The sequence below is a fragment of the Procambarus clarkii genome, chromosome 46 (genome assembly GCF_040958095.1).
Source record: "Procambarus clarkii isolate CNS0578487 chromosome 46, FALCON_Pclarkii_2.0, whole genome shotgun sequence".
NCBI lineage: Eukaryota > Metazoa > Arthropoda > Malacostraca > Decapoda > Cambaridae > Procambarus > Procambarus clarkii.
This window is the reverse complement of record NC_091195.1, coordinates 27,002,285-27,018,835: the sequence shown is the minus strand read 5'-3', so window position 1 is coordinate 27,018,835 and position 16,551 is coordinate 27,002,285. Positions and strand designations below refer to the sequence as shown.

Sequence of the window (16,551 nt, the reverse complement as noted above, 5' to 3'; positions counted from 1 at the left end):
CTTGTTGCCCGGTTGGATTCCTTTTGGGGCTCTTTGCTTCTTTGGCCGGTTTTCTTGTTCCTGCTTCCTCTTTTGGCTTCTTTTTCTCGTGCAGTAGTCCTGGCTGGCGCCTTCCCGCAGGGAGGGTGTGCGGTTCGGCCAGCGTGTTATGCGCATGCGCCGTGGAGTTTGTTTTGGTCTGGGCGGTGTTTCAGTGCTGGGGTTTTGCGCCCTTTTTTGCTACAGTGCTTCGCCTCTCGTTCTTCTCCCTGGCTGCGGTATGTGCCCCTTCGCGCCGGGGGTGTCCTGGTTCCCTGTTGTGGGGAGGACACCGCGGTTTTCCCTGTCATGGGTGTGGACCGCCTCCTTCGCCTCTCCCTGTTCTCCTGCGGGTCCGGCAGGGTCCGGCTCTGGCGTCTTCACCTGGCGGTGCTCTCAAGTTCTTCTGGGCACGGTTGAGTCGTGTCAAGTTCGTGCCACCATTCGCCAGGTGCGTTACTGCAGTCTGGCGTCTTTTGGCCGGGCGCTGGATGCGGCGGTGTTTCTATACCTGTCTTTATTTAGGTATATTTTGTACGACTGAGACCGTTCGCACACCAGTGACTGTCCCTTATCACCCCTTCCTGTCCCCCCTCATGTGCATGTCCAACCCATGCTGGTGTCATTCAGGGGACCCTCCCTTTTTAATGTTGTGAGGTGTGGGGGTTGTAGGGTTGGTTCTGTACTCACCTGGTGAGGCTCCTGGCTGTGCTTGCAGGATTTGAGCTCTGGCTCTTGGGTCCTGCCTATCTGGTGGAACTTGCGGGATAGTACCAGTGGAGTGCAGTGGTGCTATTGGCACTTTTGGGGGATACTGTATTACCATCAGTGGTCTGTGCTTGTTACACGACCTACTTGCGAGCATAAGCCTTCTTGCTGGTTCGTCCGTGGATTTCCGGGGCGCACTGGCCTGTTTTCGTATGGCAGTTCCGGCCCGTCCTGGTTGTGGGGGTATGTGGGCCGGTAGACTGCTCCTAGCAGCTGCCTGGTGGGCCATCCTCTGGCCGGTCTGGCCTAGCCTTGGACCGGGCTTCAGGTGTAAAAGAGCTCCCTGTACCTCATCCAGCAGGTATCGAGCGGGGTTTCTCCGCCGTCGGTCGCCTGGTGCAGGTTTCTGGGCCTGCAAGGTTTTTGTAGTGTCTCCGTTGGCCCTGTCTGGGGTCTGCCTGCTCCGTTCTCTGCCTTTGCAGAGGGGAGTTGCTATTTACAAGTTGCTGCTGCTGCTGCACGTGTGCATTGGTACCGTGTTTCACGGTGGCGTGTCCTTGTTCCTGTGTCCGGTTGTGGAGTGGCACTTTGCTGCCGTTTTGTGCCTGGGGATTGCGTGCGGTTTTTGTCCCTGCTCTGATTGTCCACCCCTGGTTGTTCTCCTGGGGTTTTTTGTGCTTCTGCTCTTTCTTCCTGCCTCCTCTGCAGCAGGGATGTTCTGCGTGTCTTCTTAGGCGTTGGTCAGCCTGTGTCCTGTGATGTGCTTATTTGTCTCGGTCTATTGCAGTTGTTCGTACCCCTTGGTTCGGGTCCTGTTCTGGCGGCGACCCTTCCGCCTTCTTTGGTTTTCCTGCCCTGCCGGTTGTTGTTTTTTTTTTTTTTTTTTTTTTTTTGGGGGGGGGGGGGTTCTTGCGATGTCTCGCGTCGGACCCGTCGTTTCTGAACTCCAGGCAGGCTTGCATGCTTTGGGGAGTTTTTCTGTTCGGCAGACGTTCCATCTCCTTGTGCCGCCTGGGTTTCGGTGGTCGCGCCCGAGATCTTCTCGCGGCTCCGCCTTTTTCCTGGGCTCGGGGGGGCCTTGTCAGGGCTGCTTAAGTTCTGCCTTGTGGTCTTGCCTCCGGTTGGTGGTCGGGTGGCTTCGTGGTAGGTGTCCCACCTGCGTGCTTCTCTTGGCGGCAGTATGGGGTATTTTGGCGGTCCTTCCTTTTCCTGTCCCTTCTTAGGTGGTTACTCTTGTTGGCTTGGTTTACTCTCGGCTTGGTTTTCTAGTGGGGGTTGGGGGCCGTCGTCTTGCCACATACTGTCGCCTCTTTTCGTGCGGCGCAGGCGGAGCCGCTTCAGCTTGCTTTCGGTCTTGGTGTTGCTTCTGCACCGTTAGTCAGCTGTCTTGTGCGTCGTTTCACCTCCGGCCTGTTCGTGCGCCGCTTGCACCATCCTGGTCTCTGGTCAGCGTGCTCTGTCTTCTCCTCGGTTGGTAGTGCCCCTTCGGTTCCGGTGTGTTTTTTCGTCGGCTCTTTCCTTTGGGCCTTTGCCTCTGGGGGTCGGTTTGCTGAGTTTTCTTGCTCCTTCGGTTTTAGCGTTTTGGTTGTTTGATGGCAGCAGTCTCCATCTTTTCTGGCGCGGGGTGGGGCTGCTGCATTCTGGAGGGGTCCAGGGTTTGTTGGTGCTTCGTTGGTCGGGCCGGGGGTGTCGTTTGTGTGTTCAGTGGCGGCCCTCCGCTGTTGTTTGCGTGCCACGGCGTTTGGGTCCGGAGCGCGTTTTGCGTTGATCCGGTTCTGTTCTTCCCGGTTCGCGGGTGATGGTGTCCCAGGTGGTCAGCCGTGTTCTTGCGGCTAAGCTGCCTGTGTTCTTCCCTCCTGCCTGTGGCGTTCGTGGCTTCGCTGCTCTCGCTGCCATCTGGGCGACGTGGCCTTGCAGTCTTTCGGGCATGGATTTTTGGTGTTCGTGCAGGGGCCTTGCTGCTCGTGGTTCTCGTGTTGTTCCCAGGATTTTCGGGGCTGTGGCGCCTTGGGTTGGCATTTGCTGCCAGTTGTCTCGCCTCCTTGGGGGGTGCGTGGTGTCCGCCTCCCGGTTTTGTCCCTTTGACCTTCCTCTGTGGGTAGTTAGCTCCGGGGAGCCGACGGGGCTCCCCCCAGAAAACCAGCGTTGAATGTAATGAAACGCCATTTTCTGGGTGAGACCCGGAGGCTCCCCGGCAACCCTCCCTCCCTCCGGTCGGCGTTTTTCGCGTGTTTTGACATCCAGCCTCAGAACTGGTGGGTGGATAGCCGGCGTGGGAGGTCTGGGGCTCCCCCTTCCCCCTCCTGGGGAGGGGGGAGCTGCGCAGACAGCGGCGCGGTGACGTATGACGTCATACTAGTTTCCTTGTTTTCTGTTGAAGAGTTCTATCCACTAGTTCGGCTTAGGTAGCAATTTTCACCAGAATAGGGGTTTGTTTTGGAATGCTTACCTTTCTGGATGCTTGACCCGGTCGATGGCAGACATAGAATGCTTCCAACCACACGGGGGTTTCTATAGGCCATTGCTCCCCTTGCCTCTCTGAGGGGGCCAGGTTCTGGCTCGTGGTCCCCGGTAGGCCCTAGAACTCCATACACATGACTGATGCCAAAGTCTGACATTAGCATATCAGCCGGTAAAGCTCCGGGGAGCCTCCGGGTCTCACCCAGAAAATGGCGTTTCATTACATTCAACGCTGGTTTTTTTATTTTACTATGGCCACCGATTTTGTGCCTGGCGACCTTGCCCTGTAATCTGGCCCGGCTCCCAATCCTACGGCCCTCGGTATCCCCGGCTGTTGACAATGCCACCCAAAACAAGTACTATACAGTATTTCTTTACTCTCAATGCTTGACTATAGTGAAGGAACAACAGGGGAGAAATGATGAGGATTTCAGGATTTATACATATTTGATTTATAAAATATTTTACAAAAATGATAAATATGACTAACAAAGCCGCCATTAAATCATTCATTTTTCATTAATTAAAATTGAATTACATTTGCTAATTAGACTCACCAACGAAACCACACCGGTCAGCGGCCGCACGCTTGCGATGTGTGCAAAAAATGTTTTACAACTGGATATGCGCTCAAGTCTCATTTACGCACTCACACTGGAGAGAAACCCTACCAGTGTCCAGAAGAACAGTGTGGAAAATGTTTCAAAACCTCCGGTGATCTCCAGAAACACGTTCGAACACACACAGGTAAGGTTAGCTGTAATATAATTACAGTAATAGGATGTATTTATTTTCTCTGAGCAACAATATTATTTATTGATTTTGAACTTTCATCATGGAATTAAATAATGTATGCACATAGGCGGTACTCGCTCACTGCTAACAGGCATGTTCGGTAACATTAACCCTTGCACTGAGCATAACATCGTGTGATGTTGGACTGGAGGTACTCATTACATGTGATGTTTTAGACACTTTGCAACAATTGAAAGTCCTCTTGGTACACAGTGTTCCCAATTGGTATTTGAAGCCTCCAGTAAACATCTGTCATGTTACGTTATGTCAACATGTTACAAAAAATGTTAATTTTTCTTTTTAATATATTGTCATGTTAAAAAAGTGACCATTTTGGCACATTGTTCCTATGTTCAGTGTAAGGATTTAACAATAGAGGAATACAAAAACCTTACTTCGGATACTATTTTTCTGGGCACAATGATAACCCGTGTAACCCTTGTTTAATGCAAGGGTTAAGTGTTAAATTATGAAAAAAATGTAGTTTGACAATTCCTAGAGTTTTAGCTACATCACACTGTAGATTTACATGGTAGTGGTCAGAATTTCCCAAATTTAAAATTAATCTGTGCTTGATAGTGCTTAGCTCTTCTGGAAAGGGCCACCTTTCAGTAGCTCTTTGGTGCTTATAAATTTACACAGTAAAATAACAACATATTGTAGTTAACGATATGGAAGGAAATGCAGAATATAAACGTCAAAGAGCAGAGGTGCCATAGGCACAATCAGAGAACATTGTATGAACATCAGAGGTAGAAGTTCTCAAGGAAAAACTGAACACTTTTCTGCCAGAAGTGCTGGATCAACCAGGCTGTAGTAGATATGTGGGCCTGCAGGCTGTTCCAGGCAACAGCCTGTTGGACCAAGCTGTCTAACAGTAGTAGAACAACTCCCAAAACCCCATCCAGGTACAATACCTGCTTGATGGGGTTCTGGGAGTTGTTCTTCTCCGCAAGAGAGTTTGGTTCACCAGGCTGTTGCTTGGAGCGGCTCGCAGGCCCACATATCCACCACAGCCCGGTTGGTCCGACACTCCTTGAAGAAAACTATCTAATTTTCTCCAGATTTCCACGGGTGTTCCGGCAATATTTCTTATGCTTGCTGGGAGGATGTTGAACAACTGTGGACCTCTGATGTTTATGCAGTGTTCCCTGATTGTACCTATGGCACCTCTGCTCTTCACTGGTTCTATTCTGCATTTTCCTCGATATCATTCACTCCAGTGTGTTGTTATTTTACTGTGTAGATTTGGGACTTTGCCCTCCAGTATTTTCCGCGTATATAATATTTGATATCTCTCTCATCTCCTTTCTAGTGAGTACATTTGGAGAGCTTTGAGATGATCCCAATAATTTAGGTGCTTTATTGCATTTATGTATGCCGTATATGTTATCTGTATTCCCTTTATTTCAGCCATCTCTGCTGCTCTGAAGGGGGAAGTGAGTACTGGGCAGTATTCAATACGGGACAGCACAAGTGATTTGAAGAGTACAACCATTGTGTTGGGATCCCTTGATTTGAAAGTTCTTGTAATCCATCCTATCATTTTTCTAGCTGACGCAATATTTGCTTGGTTATGCTCCCTAAATGTTAGGTCGTCAGACATCATTACAGTATTCCCAAATCCTTTACATGCTGTTTTCATACTATGGGTAGATTTGACTGTGTTTTGTACCCTGTATTATGTTTAAGGTCCTCATTTTTACCGTACCTGAGTACCTGGACTTTATCACTGTTAAACATCATGTTATTGTCTGCTGCCCAGTTGAAACCTTTATTAATATCTGCTTGTAGTTTTTCAATGTCATCAACAGGGGTAATTTTTATACTGATTTTTGTGTCATCCGCAAAGGATGATATGAAGCTGTGACTTGTATTTGAGTCTATATCTGATATGAGAATAAGGAAAAGCAGTGGTTCAAGGACTGTACACTGAGGTACAGAGCTTTTAACTGCGCTTGGACTCCATTTTATATGGCAGACAGTTACTCTTTGTGTTCTGTTCGACAGAAAACCGAGTATCCAGCGTCCTACTTTACCAGTTATTCCCACTGACCTCATTTTGTGTGCTATCACTTCATAGTCACCTTTATCGAATACCTTTGCAAAGTCCGTGGATACCACATCTGCATTCTGTTTATCTTCTAATGCCTCAGGTGATTTTGTCGTAATGGTCAAGTAGCTGTGAGAGGCATGATCTTCCCGCTCTAAATTCATGTTGGCCTGGGTTGTGGGAGTCATTGGTTTCCATGAATCTAGTGACCTGACTACTGATCACTCTCTCAAATACTTTTATTATGTGGGACGTTAGTGCAACTGGTCTATAATTCTTTGCCAATGCTTTGCTCCCTCCCTTGTGTAGAGGGACTATGTCTGCTGCTTTAAGCACATCTGGTATCTGCCCCATGTCCAAGCTCTTTCTCCACACTATACTGAGTGCTTGCTCTACTGGCACCTTGCATTTCTATAAAAATTTAATTCCATGAGTCTGGCCCCGGGGACAGATTAGCTTGGAGCCAGGGCCTGGACCGGATTAGCTGGCAGCCATCCCAATGCAGGCTCTAAGATCCACACTGACCTGCCATGGGCCAGGACCATATTCTGGATATCTCTATGAAGTGAAGGAAGCTTGGGGATTAGGGATCCCCAAAGCTTAGGAAACCAGCCATGTAGTTAGGGGAGACAAACAAAACTTGATGGAAAGAAATGAACCTTGCAGAAAGCAAGGCAAACAATAGTTTGCCACTGGTGGACATTCTTCTCTCTGATGTGACCACCAGGTGACCAGTTTCTGTGAAGGTATCCTCATCATCTCCATGAGCTATCTACCTGGTATCTTCCACACTTCAGGTAACACACCATGCTCTAACGAATCATGAGCTCCCACCTGAGACTAAGGATGAGATTTTGCCTCCCTTAGTAGAAGCATAGGGAAGTTTGGGAATACAAGATCTGGGAATACCTGCCAGTAGGTGTAGGTAGACGAGCAACTGCTTGCACAACATTTGTCAAACATGAATACGAACTATGTACAGTACACACTTGTCTAGCACTAGTCCAGCAACTGGACGTTGATCAGTCCAGCAAGGTGGAGGTCTGGGCGATGACCGGGCCATGGGGATGCTCCCCTGAAACCAACACAAGGTAAACACTATCTGCTAGTTAGCACTATTACTCCTTCGACCACTAATAGTTAGCACTATTACGACCGGGAGCCGGTCGGCCGAGCGGACAGCACGCTGGACTTGTGATCCTGTGGTCCCGGGTTCGATCCCGGGCGCTGGCGAGAAACAATGGGCAGAGTTTCTTTCACCCTATGCCCCTGTTACCTAGCAGTAAAATAGGTACCTGGGTGTTAGTCATCTGTCATGGGCTGCGCTGGTCGAGGACCGGGTCACGGGGACACTAAAGCCCCGAAATCATCTCAAGATAACCTCAAGATAACGTCACCACCAGATGGCACCCTTGGTGACCTGAAGGTCCCTGCAAGCCATCCCAGTCATCCACACATCTTCTTAGCTAATTGTTGATTGTTCTTTGGACTCTATGCACCGCTGGGGCTCGTGCCTGGGTTTGTTCCCTTGCAACCTCATGTTAGTGTAATTTTTCATGCCAGACTGTTATGTGTGCCGGGTCACTTGTTTGGCTTGGCTGCTTTTTGCCAGAGTTACCTCTTTCTGAGGGGCGTCGCGGAGACTCCCTGAAGTTATTCGAACTAATATGTGCTATATTAGTTTGGGGTCATCTCTCACAGGAGTTCTTATGCCTACCAGGGGACCACGAGCCAGAACCTGGTCCCCTCAGAGAGGCGCAGGGAGCAATAACCTATGAGCACTTTACATTTAAAGTATATCATAATTGTCATTGATCAGGAAGGTAGGCGAATTAAACTGTTGGAGCAGCTCCCAGACTACTGGAGCAGCTCCCAGACTGCTGGAGCAGCTCCCAGACTGCTGGAGCAGCTCCCAGACTGCTGGAGCAGCTCCCAGACTGCTGGAGCAGCTCCCAGACTGCTGGAGCAGCTCCCAGACTGCTGGAGCAGCTCCCAGACTGCTGGAGCAGCTCCCAGACTGCTGGAGCAGCTCCCAGACTGCTGGAGCAGCTCCCAGACTGCTGGAGCAGCTCCCAGACTGCTGGAGCAGCTCCCAGACTGCTGGAGCAGCTCCCAGACTGCTGGAGCATTTAAAGTATATGATAATTGTCATTGATCAGGAAGGTAGGCGAATTAAAACAGACTACTGGTTACACTATGCAATCTACATCCCAAAAGATGACAATAACTCCCATAGAAAGAAACTAAACCAGCAACCCTTCATGCGACTAGCACTTCTGCTCGTTAGCGCAAAGCCGACATCCTACCACTCCAGTTCTTGAACGGATGTGCTGGTGGTCAGATCAGACACCTCTGGCCTCAAGTTCCTGTTCTAGATTTTTACACTGTGTGTGTGTGTGTGTGTTCCAGGTGTGTATGGTGTGGTGGCCAGGTGTCTTAGTGTACAGAAGCAGCATGCACCTAGAGTGACCAGCACCGTGTGTGTGTGTGTGTGTTCCAGGTGTGTATGGTGTGGTGGCCAGGTGTCTTAGTGTACAGAAGCAGCATGCACCTAGAGTGACCATCCCTAGGTGCTCCGTGAGTACTGCCCTTGCATGTCAGGGTTATCTTCCCTGGAGGCATTCAGAAATCACTCCTTGTTTGACTACTTCATCGCTTGTTATCTTCGCCCTTGAGGTACGACAGGGGGTCTAGGGCATTCTGTCTTACCCTGGGTACCTGCTTGATACCTGCTTGATGAGGTTCTGGAAGTTCTTCTTCTCCCGAAGCCTGGCCCAAGGCCGTGCTTGACTTGTGAGAACTTGGTCCAACAGGCTGTTGCTTGGAGCGTCCTGCAGGCCCACATATCCACCACAGCCCCGTTGGTCTGGTAATTCTTGAAGAAAACTATCTAGTTTTCTCTTGAAGATGTACACGGTTATTCCGGCAATATTTCTTACACTTGCTGGGAGTATGTTGAACAACCGTGGACCTCTGATGTTTATACAGTGGTCTCAAAGTGTGTGTATGGCACCCCTGCTCCTCACTGGTTCTATTCTGCATTTTCTTCCATTTTGTTCACTTCAGTATGTTGTTATTTTACTATGTAGATTTGGAACCTGGCCCTCCATAGCATAGGGAAGTAGGAGGTATGGAAGACATATCCAGAAGTTAGGAGACAATGACGTTTCTGTCCGTCCTGGGCTATTATCAAGTCGATTGTGATGGGAGTGAGGGAGGCACGGGCTTTTAATAAGGCAAGAGTGAGGTAAAGAGCAGTAAAGAGGAGGTAATTCCTAGAAGAAGGTCAAGAGCATGGCAAAAGGTAAGAACAAGAAGAAAGGTACTGGATGGGATGGGTGTAATAATCGTGTGACAGAAGAATGGAATGTAAGAATAAGAAGAGAAAGAAAAAGAGAGAGAAAATGGGGGTAAGCTTATGTTAGGTCACGTTTGTTAAAAAGGTTAGAGCACTTGAGTTTGTAGTGTGAAAAGGAAGAGTCAACAGCAACAAAGCCAGGACTTAGGTTGATGCTGGGTAGGCTGTGTATCACAGCCGAGTCAACAAGACGATGTCTATAAAGAGTAAAGGAAGGGAAGATTATTTTAGAAGACCAATCAGTAGGATGATTAAAATCCCTAACATGACAGAAGAGAGCATTGTGTGTGTCTGCAGGCTTAACATTTCCTTTGTGTTCCTTAAGTCTGGCATTTAGTGTATGGGCCAGTTATCCCAGTGTATTGGAGATGACAAGACGAACTGGTAATAGAGTAGACACCAGCAGCATTAGAAGCAGAAGGAGCAGTGTGAACCAGATTACTACGCAGTGTGTGTTAGTTTGTTGAAAGGCGAGCTTTATGTCAAGAGGCCAAAGGGTATTAGTGAGATTTTTGAGTTCAGATATGAAGGCAAGGCAGTGCACAGTGCTAATAGTGTTGGAAACAGGTTTGGGATGTAAGAAATTTTGTTGAGCTTGAGAAAAAGGCACAGTTAATAAAATGTAAGGGGTAACCAAGGCAAGAGAGAGATTTGAAAATTATGGAAATTACAGAATCAAGAAACTCAGGGCCACTGATGCATAGAGTGAGGAGGAAGAGATAGACAAGGACACTTTTCTTAACAGGAGGAGGATGGTAGGAAAAGAAGTGACTGTACATACCACTTTAAATGTACATTCATAGTGGTATGTTCATAGTAGGTTTGTGGTAGACAGTGAAAGAGAACTCGGACACAGCTGTGAACATGAACATCAAGAAAAGGGAGGAGGTAATTAGATTCCCATTCAACTTTGAAATGGATAGAAAAAGCCAGATTGTAAAGAGAGGAGAGGAAAGGTTGGAAAAGACTAAGGTCATGAGACCATAAAGCAAAAATGTCATCAACATAGCGAAGCCTGAATGAGGGACAAGTATCAATAGTGGGAAGAAGAACGGTTTTGAAGTATTCCATATAGAGATTGGTAAGAACAGGGGAGAGAGAGGAACCCATAGCGACACCAAAAGTTTGAGAGAGGGATTTTCTGTTGGAGAATGAGTTAAGAGTCAACACAGAATCTGATGAGTTCGAGGAAAATGTCATTGGTAAGTGGGAGAGGAAGAAGGCCCTCAGTTGCCTTCTGACTAAGGAAAGAGAGAACGTCATGAAGGGAAACATTAGTAAACAGAGTCGACATCAAGACTAAGCCTCTTACGGGAGGGCTGCAGGCGTAGGCTTTCTCTGAAGTCCTGAGAGTGATGAAGGTGAGCAGGAGAAAAAGTGCCAAGATAAAGAGTCAGAGTTTTAGCAAGCCCGGAGGTAAGAGGATAGCCAACAGAGCCCCTTGAAGAATGATAAGAAATTATGCTTGCTGACTTCCAGTATGCTACTGATGTTATCCTGTTTACATGAGCTTCTGGTGTTAGTGTTGAGATTATGTTTACTCCCAGGTCTTTTTCTCTTATTGTTTCTTATAATTGCCTTCCCCCTTATGGTACAGTTCAGTACAGGTCTCCTATCTTCATGTCCATTTTCATTGGACTGAATTCCAGAAGCTATTTATCTACCCACTCTTTGAAGTTTGAAGTTTGTACCTCCTTGCAGTACCAGGCTCGTTGCCAAGCCTGGCTCCGGGCCGGGTTTGGGGAGTAAAAGAACTCCCAGAATCTCTTCCAGGTACCTTACAACCTTCTTCAGTTCTTATTCTCATTAACTTTGTATCATCTGCAAACCTCAACATGTACGATGCCACTCCCTCTGCGAGGTCATTTACATAAATTAAAAACAGCAATGGTTCCAGGACACCCCACTGTGGAATACCACTTTCTATGCCTCTCCAGCCCAAGAAATCCTTTCTGCCTATGACCTTTTGTTTCCTGTCTGTAAATACCCATTCCAGGGCCTTTCCTGTTATTTCTGCTTGCCTCTAAATCTTGTATATTAGTCTTTGTGAAGAACTGTATCAAACGTTTTTAGGCAGTCTAGGAAGATGCAGTCTACCCATCCTTTCTTTTCTTGTGTTATTTTAGTTCTTTTGTTTATAGGGTGCATGACAGCTGGGTGGACAGGGCTTCGGATTCACAGTCCTGAGGTTCTGGGTTCGATCCCCGGTGGAGGCGGAGACAAATGGGCAAAATGTTTCTTTCACCCTGATGCCCATGTTACCTAGCAGTAAATAGGTACCTGGGAGTTAGACAGCTGCTACGGGCTGCTTCCTGGGGGTGTAAGCCTGGTCGAGGACCGGGCTGCGGGAACATTAAGCCCCGAAATCATCTCAAGACACCCTCAAGATATAGGGTGGTTGAGTTTAGTCTGCATGCTGTCTTTTCATGGGCTCCTTCTGTCTGGATATTTGCAGTGCTGTGTGTTTTCTTTGGCATTTTGTCCCTTGGCAAATATTTAGTCTCATGGTTTCTGGCACTCTACTCAAGGGCTTGCAGCTCGTTGTCTGCTCGTTGCTAAAGCAGCGCCGGATTTGGTGTGGTGTTGGGGCCATTAATCTAATAGTTTGTCTTTAGCTTCCCGCAGAGCTGTTCTTTTGTCCTCTTGTTTCCCCGTGGTCTGACCATCTTGTTTCCATGGTGAGATAGCTTTTTTTTTTTAACATACTGAGGTTTGGGGTGGGGTGGGGGGGGGGGGCCTTCCAGAAAGCACATTGAGTGTAATGACAGACCTCTTTTGGATGGGTGTTGGTATCATCCTGTTCTGTGGTACACTTCTTGTGTGCCTTGGTTAGGAGTGTTTTGTCCTGTTGCCAATCTATGCCTTAGTCAGCATTTTATGTGAGCTATGTCTTTGAGGTTGTGTGCTTGGGCTTGGGTGATTTGCCTTGGCTTTCCTGGTATTGGTCGTTAGGGATGGTGTCCTTGGCCAAGGGAGTTGTGTTAGTTTGATGCTTTCTGGATTGCAGTTTTTCACTCCAAGTTCATGCTCGGTATGTATATTCTTCTCTATGTATACATTATTTTGCATTTCTCTGGTGTCTGTCCCTGTGGGTCTCTCCTTTGGTATTTTGCTTGACTGTGTCACATTGCTTGTAGTTCCTGGAACTTGTTATTTTGGGCTCTGTGTGCTATTGGTTCTTGGGTGTTTCTGTGGGGAAGACCCGTCGGTTCCCTGGAGCTAATGGACTGATATTAGCTAATATTATTACAGGGTTTCAGTCATATGGAGTTGTCATGCCTACCAAGTGTCACTAGCCAGAACAAGGTCCCCTCATAGAGGCGAACGGAGCAATGGCCTATGAAATTCTCAAGTATGGAAGTATTCATGTCTGCCATCGACCGGGGTTGAGCACCCAGAAAGGGAGGCGCTTCAAAACAGTCTCCTCCTGGTAGAAAAATTGCAATTTGAGACCGAACAGAGGCTAGAAACTTCCCCAAAGAAAAACAAACTAACGAGTGACACATCATTACACCGCACATCACTTGTTCGCACTGACCCCCATCCAAAGGGGATGGGGGGGGGGGGTTCACAGCCCACCAAGCCTGCAGCCAAACCATTAGTTTATCAGCTTAAGCTAAGCGGGGTGGAAGTCTGCTCTGGTCTCGGTTGCCTGATTGGCCTCACCCTGCTGGTGTTCCTGCTGTGCATTAGTGGTGGCCAGGAGTTCTGTACCAAGGGCTGCATGCACTTAGGGCTCCATTCCCTAGGCACCCTGGGAGTACATCCTTTGGAGTTTAGAGTTAACTTCTCTGGGTCCTTTGGGACCCTATTCCCATAGAGGTAGCAGCTGCTGGGCTTTCTGCCTTGCCCTTGGGGTCAGCTTAAGTCTTGGTACAGGCATACCTCAGAATAAGAGTTTAATCCGTTCCTGGAGACGCCTCGTCTTCCGAAAACTCGCATTCCGAAGTTAATTTCCCCATAAGAAATAAAGGGAAATGAATTAATCCGTTCCTGACTACCCCAAAAACCCCACATCAAACTAAATTTTTATACCTAATTTACCTAATTCATCTAAATAAACCTACAAAACTGTGTTCCAGTTATTACTTACCTTGCTGTCGAGTGCTGTAGGCGTATGGAAGATGGTGAGGAGGGGGGAGGAGGAGAGGAGTTACTGTTTGGAAGGGGAGTCCCCTTCCATAATCACATCACATAACCCCATGCCTTGTAACACTATGGATACCACTTCTCTTTCTAAATTTTTCAAACCAGCCCCTGCTTGCCTTAAACTCTTTCTTATCTGCATCACTCGTTGCAGGGGTATTCTTTAGAAGGTCTTCGTGCAACACCCTGGCTTTCTCACAAATAATGGCCTCCGAAACACTATCACCCCTCAACTCCTTGTCGTGTATCCAAATTAATAACAACTTTTCCACTTCTTCAAGTATTTGTGGTCTTTGTGCCGTTAATGTTCTTACTCCTTTTGCCACTTTAGCACCCATAATCTTATTTTTCTTCTTAAGTATAGTGCATATTGTTGATGTGGCTTTGTTGTACTGCCTACAAAGTTCAACAACATGTGTACTGTTCTCATGCTTCCGAATGATCTCTTGTTTCTCCTCTATTGTCATCCTCACATGAGCTTTCTGGCCTTTATCCTTACCACTGGCTTTCTTGGGACCCATGGTGAGATAAATAATAACAAATTGTATAGACAAATCACCAAAAATCCAACAAAACACTGAAAATTTGCGAGAGGAATTGATGTGGGGGTAGTCACTGAGCGCGAGACAATAATAAACTGAGGGGCGGCAGGGCGGAGGGGCGACGATCGCCGAACCACCACGCGCTAGGTCGGCTGTACGCGTATCAACAAACTCGCGTCCAAACTCGCCTCCCGAAGTAACCATCGCCTTCCGAGACAAATTTTTGGAGTAAATACACCTCGCCTTCCGAAAACCTCGCATACAGGGACAATCGCATTCCGAGGTACCACTGTACTTTCATTTAGCCCTGGGTAGGGAGTGGTTGTTGCTAGTTGGGGCACACAGTGCTGCCCAGCTTGCATAATCGCTGAGGCCGTGCCTCTTCTCTCCTTGGGTTGTGGTGCTTCCTCAGGGTTCTCTTTCCTATTTTTAGTTTTCTTTTGCCCGTTGGGAGGCTGCTGGGGTGCCTATTAGATAATACCAAGATTAAGTAGGGCAGTCCTCTTCTGGGCCTCCGAGGTTGGTCGCTCCTTGTGTCCCTTATTGTTCAGTTGGTGGTACCTGTTCTCGGGGTGGCCAAGGGTGTGGGTTCGATATTTTTTGTGTGTGTCGTTGTGGTCTGCCTGTGTGATTGACTGTTGGGGTCCTCATGGTCCCTGTGTCAAACCCTGCAATTGTCCATAATGCCTTTTACCAAGTCGGGGTGTTTCAGTGGATGACATCAGTGGCTGTGATTCTTTCGGTCACTGGTTCGAGTCACGTCAGAGATCCAGTTGAATTTCTGGGGGGAGCCCCTACGGCTCCCCAGAGCTTACTAGGCTGATATGCTAATGTCAGACTTTGGCAGCAGTCATGTGTATGGAGTTCTTATGGGCCTACCGAGGACCACGAGCCAGAACCTGGCCCCCTCTAGAGAGGCAAGGGGAGCAATGGCCTATAGAAACCCACGTGTAATTGGAAGCATTCTATGTCTGCCATCGACCGGGTTAGGCACCCAGAAAGGTAGGCGTCTCAAAACAAACCCCTATTCTGGTGAAAATTGCAACCAAATGCTGAATGAATGGATAGAACTCCCCAAACAAAAAAATGAGCAAACTAGTATGATGTCATCCGTCATCGCGCCGCTGTCTGCGCAGCCCCCCCTCCCCGGGAGGGGGAAAGGGCAGCCCCAGACCTACCGCGCCGGCAATCCACACCCAAGTTCTTGAGGCTGATGCTATCGGCTTGGTTGTGTGCTCTGGCTCCAGTCTTTTTGCGGTGCTGTGCCTTGTGTGTGGCTGCTGTACTCCAGGGGTGCGAGAGCCAGGAGTTATTCCTCAGTACTCGGGCTGCATGCGCCTAGGGTTCCCTTCCCTAGGTGCCTTGTAAGTAATGCCCTTGGAGCTTGGGGTTACCTTCCACAAGTTCATCGGGGTCTGCCTGTGTATGTCCGTTTTACTGCTCGGTTTCTCGGCCGCTCTTTGGGTACTTGGGGGTTTTGTCTCCCCTAGTTAACTTTAGTTTACGAGGCAGTTTTCTCACTGGTAGGGGCGCAGGGTGCTAGTTGCTAGGGCAGCTAGTTGTCACCTATTACAGCGGCTGGCTCTGTTCCTTGGGGTACGTTGTCCTCTTGCGGGGTTTTGTTTTTCTTTTTCTTTTTGCCTGGTGGGGGGTTTTGCCCTATTTGCCCCTGATACTTGGCCTCCCCCCTGATACTTGGTGGTGCCCCCTGTTTGGTCCCCGTGAGTGTATACGTCCCTGGGGTTCAGCTTTAGACAGTTTGTTTGGTAGCTTTGGGCACCGGTTAGCAGTACCTTGGCTGGGTTTACCCGAGCAAGAGTCCTCTTCAAGTAAATGCTCAGGACCCTGGGAATTCCCTAGGGGGCGCGTGGGTCCGATGGATGTGACCCCGGGGTCCCCCCTCGCTTCGTGCGAGTTTGAGGGTTGTTCAATCCCCTTGTCTCAGGGCGACCCTCACTGTTTTTGCCTCCATCATGCAGCCTGTTGGGTCTGTGGCACTTTCGATCCTGAGTCCTGTGAGTATTGTTGCTTGCTGGTGACTCAATTTACCCAATCTATGGATGATCATCTTCGGGTACAGGCTGCACAGGCGTTGCATTCTAGGTTTTGGTTGTTGCAATGCACTAGGTTGGTTGCTCACCTGGATGCCCCGAGGCTGCCCTGTTTTATTTATAGGGACCCGGACTTGGGGGTGGGGGTTGCTTCGACCCTGGTTCAGTCCGCACCTCCTGATCCTTTCCCTCCTGTTGTTTGTTCTGGTCCCCCTCCCCTGCTTCCATCCCCGAAACGTCTGAGGGTTTCGGAGTCGGGGCAGGGGTTAGTTGGTCTCGAGACTCGGGCAGCCTTGGGGGATGCCCCTTCCGGTGTGGCGACGGAGGCATTCGAGTCTCCTCCCCCGGCTAAAGCCTCTGGGTCTGACCAGTGGGCCTCATTCTATCAGGCTTCTACTGCTGCGCCGGCCTTGTCTAGTG

General features: G+C 48.6%; 1 protein-coding gene across 6 annotated transcripts in view; it reads left to right on the top strand.

Annotated features, from left to right (window-relative positions):
- Positions 1-16,551, top strand: part of LOC123770553 (zinc finger protein 76) — a 120,147-nt gene that overhangs the window by 39,417 nt on the left and 64,179 nt on the right. For all 6 annotated transcript variants that reach the window (XM_045762569.2, XM_069301855.1, XM_045762565.2 and 3 more), the window contains exon 5: positions 3,738-3,933. In XM_045762569.2, coding sequence (XP_045618525.2) covers positions 3,738-3,933 — 196 coding nt within the window. The remainder of the gene's footprint in view (positions 1-3,737; positions 3,934-16,551) is intronic.